Raw genomic sequence first — 6271 nt, forward strand, 5'->3', positions numbered from 1 at the left:
TATAGAAAGGATAAGATTGTAAAAAATATATAGATGTAAACGGAAAGATTGTAAGGAATAGAAGTCATGTAAACCCTTAGGGGACACATTATGAATAAAGAAGAGTAGGAATTAATATTTAAATTATCAAAATTATAAGCATGCTGATTGCAAATAACTGTAGTATAAATTTGAAATTTAAACAACATTTTGTCATTTTAAATTCAAATGGTTAAAATTGTACAATTTTCAATTAAAATTCTTTATAGATAAATATTTCAAAAATATAAAACGCTAAAATTGAAATGTCATGTTAATAAAATTCTAAATTATTTGGTTCTAATTAATTTAATAATAATAAATTTAATAATTGGTTCAATTAGAGTGGCTTCTACTGCTTCTAATTGTATAATTTTAAAAATTTCTCTTTTGAAAGTTCAGACGAAAACGTTTATATTTTTCTAAAAATTTCAAGCTTTTGCAAATAAAGAAATTAAAACGATTAGAATAAATTAATAAGTAAACACAGTTGTAAAAATTCATATTTAAAATATATAAATTCTATGCATGCTGACTTAAAATAACGGTAATATCGATGAAATCTGGATTTAGTATTTAAACGTTCAATATTTTTCAATTTCAAATTTAAATTGTTAGAATTTTCGATTAAAATCCTTTATAGATAAATAATTATTAATCACAAAAAATCAAAATTAGCATAATTACATGTCACCAGAATTAGAAATCATTTGGCCCTAATTTAAATGATTTAAAATTTAAACTGTTATGGGCCATCCATCAACTGCATTAACAATTTTGGGCATTTTTGACCACCCCTTCCCTTCACCTAAAAGTCACGTAACCATTGGCTAAAAAAGAATTTTACATTTATAAATTCCTTTAAAAAAGTAATATAGATAACGTATTGAATTCAATATAAAACACTTTAAACCTCTACAATTTTCAATCGAAACATATTGATTTTTTATTATAATAGTTGGATTAAAAAAAAATATTTTCTATAAAAGAGACGAGCTTAAAAAAAAATAGTTAAAGCTTTCACCAAATAGTACAATTTTAAAGCCAAAAAGACTAATTTTCTTTTAAAGGCAGTTGAACTCTTAATAAAAACGTTATTTTTCAACCAAGACAAATAAATTTTCAACAAAGAAAAATGACTTTTCTAGCATAAGACGGATTTTCAATCCAACAGGATGAATTTTTTACTTTAGCTCGCAATATTGTTGAATTTTTAACCAAAAGTGATGACTTAAACAAAGTAGTTGAATTTCTAACAAAATAGTTAAATTTTTAGTATAAAAAAATGTATATTCAATCAAGAAAAGTTCATTTTCAAACAAGAAAGACGACTTTTCTAACATGAAAGATGAATTTTCAACAAAAGAGTACAGTTCTGAAGATGAGAAGTCGAATGCTTTAGAAAACAGTGGACTTGTAAATCGGAAAGGATAGGTTTTAAACAAAATAGATCATTTTCAACCAAGAAAAATGAATTTTTAACAAATAAGCTGAAGTCTGAACCAGAAAGATGAATTTCTAGCAAACAAGATTATTCTTGTACCAAAAAAGATGACTTTTCGACAAAATACATAAATTTTCAACGAAATATTAAAAATTTTTAACCTATCCAATACAAAGGTTTTAAACAGAAAATGGAATAGTTACATTTTCAGATAAAAAGTAACTTTGCATAAAAAAAACTATTTTCAACTAAACTGTTGGATTTTCGAACAAGAAGATTAATGTTATAACAAAAAAGACGAATTTCCAACTTATAAAATATACAGGATGCAATTTTTAACAAATATGGAATAGTTAAATTTTCAGATAAAAAAATAATTTTTGACAAAAAAATTAATCTTCAACAAAGTTGTTAAATTTTAAACAACAAAATTAATGCTCTACCAAAAAAGAGGAATTTTGAACAAACTATATAAATTTCAAAAAAATTTATTTAATTTTCAAGCTAAGACTAATTATCTGCAAAAAAGTTTAATTTTTAACACAAAAATTAAATTTTTTAAACAAAAAGTTTAATTTTCAACGGTCAGTAAGCTTTGCGTTATATTTCCAATATTTTTGAAGTTATTTAAATCTTTGTGAAATCGTTAGTAATTTATTTAAATCTTTGTAAAATCTTTTTAATCAACCAAAAATCTTCGAAAAATGTTGGGAAATCTTCGGGAATTTATCTAAATCTTATATCTTTAAAAATCTTTGCGAAATATTTAGTAGTATTTGTGAAATTATTGAAATCTTTGGGAAATCATTGCCATCTTTAAAAAAATCATTGAAATCTTTGCGAAATATTTTTGAAATATCTGGTTATATTTGTGAATTTGTTGAAATCTTCGGGAAATTATTTAAGTCTTTGTGAAATATTTTAAATGTATCCGAATCTTTGCAAACTCTTTTAAAATTTTTTTAATCCTTAGGAAATCATTCTAATTTAGGAAATCTTTGAAACATTTTTGAAATATTCGACATTATTTGTAAAATTATTGAAATTTTTATAAAATATTTGGAAGGTCATTAAAATCTTTGTGAAAAAATTGAAGGTTTTGCAAAATCTTTTTAACCTATTCTATATCTTTGAAGCCTTTAGGAAATCATTCAAAACTTTGCTACATATTTGAAATATTTGTTAGATTATTGAAATACTTGTGAAATCTTTAAGAAATCATTAAAATCTTTAAACATTCATTGAAATATTTTAAATCCACCTAAAATATTTGTAAAACCTTTGGGAAATTATTGAAATCTTCGGAAAATCATTTAAATCTTTGTAAAATCTTTTTAGTCAACCTAAAATCTTCAAAATTGTTTACGAAATCTTCGGAAAATTATTGAAATCTTTGTGAAATCATTCAAATCTTTGAAAAATCATTGAAATCTTTGCGAAATGTGCAGAATATTTAAAATATTAAAAAAATATTTGTGAAATTATTGAATTCTTCGGGAAATCATTCAATTCTTTGTGAAATCTTTGCAAAATCTTTTTAATCTTTAGGAAATCATTCTAATTTAGGAAATATTAAAAATATTTGTGAAATATTCGGCATTCTTTGAAAAATTATTGAAAATTTTATAAAATATTTGGGAGGTCATTAAAATCTTTATGAAAAAATTGAAGTTTTTCTAAAATCTTTTTAATTCATTTTATATCTTTGAAATCTTTAGGAAATCATTTATATCTTTGTGACATATTTGAAACATTTGATAATAATTGTGAGTATTAATGAAATCTTTAAGAATTCATTGCAATCTTTAAAAAACCATTGAAAACATTGCGTAATATTTGAGGTATCTAATTATATTTCTGAAATTATGGAAATCTTCAGCAAATCATTGAAGTCTATGTTAAAATCTTTTAAATTAATTCAAAATTTTTGTAAAATATTTTTGAAATTTTTATAATCTTAAGGAAGTCATTCTAATTTGGGAAATCTTTGAAATTTTTGTGAAATATTTGGAAGGTTATTAAAATCTTTATGAAAAATTTAAATATTATATAATATTTGTGAGAGTATTGAATTCTTTATAAAATTTCTTAATTCTATCCGAAATATTTGTCTTTTAAAATTATCCAAAATCTTCGCGTAACTTTGAAATATTTGGGAAATCATACAAATCTTGGTGAAAAATTTTGCAGCATGAAGTTTATACCTGTATTTGTTATTATTATTTATAACAAAATGGTTAAATTTTCTAGAAAAAATCTATAAAATAAGAATATATAATAAAAATGATATAATATAAAAAAAACATATTATAATAGCCTTTTAAATGAAAAAAAACAACTAATTTTCACCAAAAAATTTAGTCGGATTTTTTATTTCGGTTTAAATTCCCATAAAGTGATAATGTAGTTTATGAAAAATACCACCAGGCCACTTATTCTTTTAGAACCACACCACTGGAAAGCCCTTCAAAGATCGAAAGGTCATTCAATTAAAAAAAGAAAAAAATATATATCTTACTGTAAATTCTGCCCATGTCAAGGCACTGCAACCGCCACCATGTAAGAGAACAACAAGAGGTCCTTCCTCTCCTTTTGTGTAAATATGAAACGAATTCTCTCCTATTTTAATCTTTTGCGATTGATCGAAATATGCAGACCAGGGTACGGGGTCATAATCTCGTTTGCGCTGATGAGATTTTGATTTACATCCACTGCAATACACACACACACAAATATAAACTAGTTTAAAAATAATTTTTTTCACTCGTAATTCACAAATATTAAGCGCAGGATCAGTCAGGATCACGAAACAGTAATAAACAGTAACAATACATGCAAAACATTGAGAACTCCAATCTTTTAATTATAAAATCATGAGGTATCGTCTGCAGATGTTACGTGCTTGAAAAAAAATCCCTTTTTTCATAGAATTTTTTCGTTTTTATGGATAATTTAATAATAATTTATGCAAGCAATACAAAAACTAACCCTGACGTGAATCCGAATTTTAAACCAGAGGGTGGTAGTTTGGATTTGAGGATTGACTTTTGAAGGGAAGACATAGCAGATAAATGGCTGTCGATTACGGAACAATTAGTCCGCTAAACATGAATTATTCGGATTGTTTAAAAATATTTTGATCGGTTTCAACACACTTCGCTGACAACAGCAAATTTAACACACGCAAATAAATGCTTTGACACGAGTGGGACTGTGTACTGTGAAGTGAAGTTCACAAGGACGCGACTGGTCCATAGAAAATGTTTATAGAATAGAAACTTGATTTGAAGGTTTAGTTTGAGAGGAATCACGCGTGGTGACGCAAACGTCATTTTTAAATTAAAGGCGGGAATTTAAAAGATAAAATATTACTTTTGTGATAAAAATTACGAAAAAATGAATAAACAGGTCTTAATGAAAAACTTCTCGTTTTTAAATGAGATAATTATTTATAAATTAACCATACTGAATTTATTAATAATTTATTAATGTGTTTTTTTGATACTAGAAGACATACATGGGCGCAATATTTTTCTCTCCTGAAATTTTTAAATTGAAATATAAAATTAATATTAATCCTTAAAGGTAACTGGGAGCTATTGTGACCCCAAGAGCTTTCCGATTTTTTCGGATTGTCTACGTTTTTTTTTCTAAGTAATTTTTTCGAATAGTTAAATTATCATTGATGCTTTGGAGATATTTTTTTCTATTTCGTATTGTTTTAATATCACTCATGATTTTCTTTCAGCTAGAAAAAACTGGTGGCGTATTTGAGGGTGTCTGCTGTCCAACAGAAAAGCCTAGTAAGGGACATTTGCCATAGAGACTTTTTTTCGATACGTGCGCATGAGAAAATAACCTCTATGGCAAAAGTCACTAACTAGGTTTCTTCCGTTTCGACAGCAGGTGCGTCCTTTAAGGGTTGATATAAACGTTTTGTTTATTTTTTAGTATCTATCATCTAAAATAATAGAAAAAGAAAGCAAGGACAATATTTTTTATTATGGAAACTGATATTTTAACTTCTGATGATTTTTTATTATACAATAGTAATTTAAGGCAATGTAACGAGTTGATCACATGACCAGATTCCTACCTTGCCGTCACTTTTTTTTATTTCCTAACTTATTTTCCTACGAAGCACCACATCGAGTTGAAAATTTGGGATACTAAATAAGAAGCACTAAGAAAGGTCGTTCTGGTCCTAAATGTTTACAATTATGAAAAAAAATATTTACAAAAAAAAACTTGTTCTTAATTATAAACATTTAGGACCAGACCCACCTTTCTCAGTGCTTCTTATTTACTATCCCAAATATTCAACTCGATGTGGCGCTTTGTGTGAAAATAAGTTAGGAAATAAAAAAAGTGTCGGTAAGGTAGGAATCTGGTCACGTTACCCACTCATAACATGGCCTAAGGTATCAAAATATGATATAACGAAAAATCATTTACGATTGTAAGTATTCTTTTAAACCTAAGAATTTTTGTATAAAACAACCGAATTCTGAATAATACCATGTTCAATTAACCCTTATTAGTTACATGGGGTGGATTCCCACCAACATTTTTTGGGTCTCCTCGCAGAGTGCCTGTGTACCTTAACTTCATCGATTAAAAAAAATTTAAACAAATAATTTTGTCTACAAAAACTAAAAAATCGTCTTTTGCAATCCTTAAATAATACCTAGCAATTTTTTTTAGATTTTCAGGACTCATTGGTGGTTACATTTCAAACGCTTTAAGTTCTTAATATTTCAAATAAAAATATTTTATTTTCAACAAAATAGATCAACTTTCAAGCAAATA

General features: G+C 25.9%; 1 protein-coding gene across 1 annotated transcript in view; it reads right to left on the reverse strand.

The window, feature by feature from the left end:
• The window catches only part of LOC117169952 (protein phosphatase methylesterase 1), an 18542-nt gene extending 13863 nt beyond the window's left edge, over positions 1 to 4679 (reverse strand). Inside the window, exons 1-2 of the mRNA XM_033356463.1 lie at positions 4451 to 4679; positions 3981 to 4173 (exon numbers count right to left, since the gene is read on the reverse strand). Of these exons, the coding sequence (XP_033212354.1) occupies positions 3981 to 4173; positions 4451 to 4524 (267 nt within the window). The 5' untranslated portion in view covers positions 4525 to 4679. The remainder of the gene's footprint in view (positions 1 to 3980; positions 4174 to 4450) is intronic.
• Positions 4680 to 6271: the final 1592 nt, after the last annotated feature.

This window comes from Belonocnema kinseyi, chromosome 3 (genome assembly GCF_010883055.1).
Source record: "Belonocnema kinseyi isolate 2016_QV_RU_SX_M_011 chromosome 3, B_treatae_v1, whole genome shotgun sequence".
Classification (NCBI taxonomy): Eukaryota; Metazoa; Arthropoda; class Insecta; order Hymenoptera; family Cynipidae; genus Belonocnema; species Belonocnema kinseyi.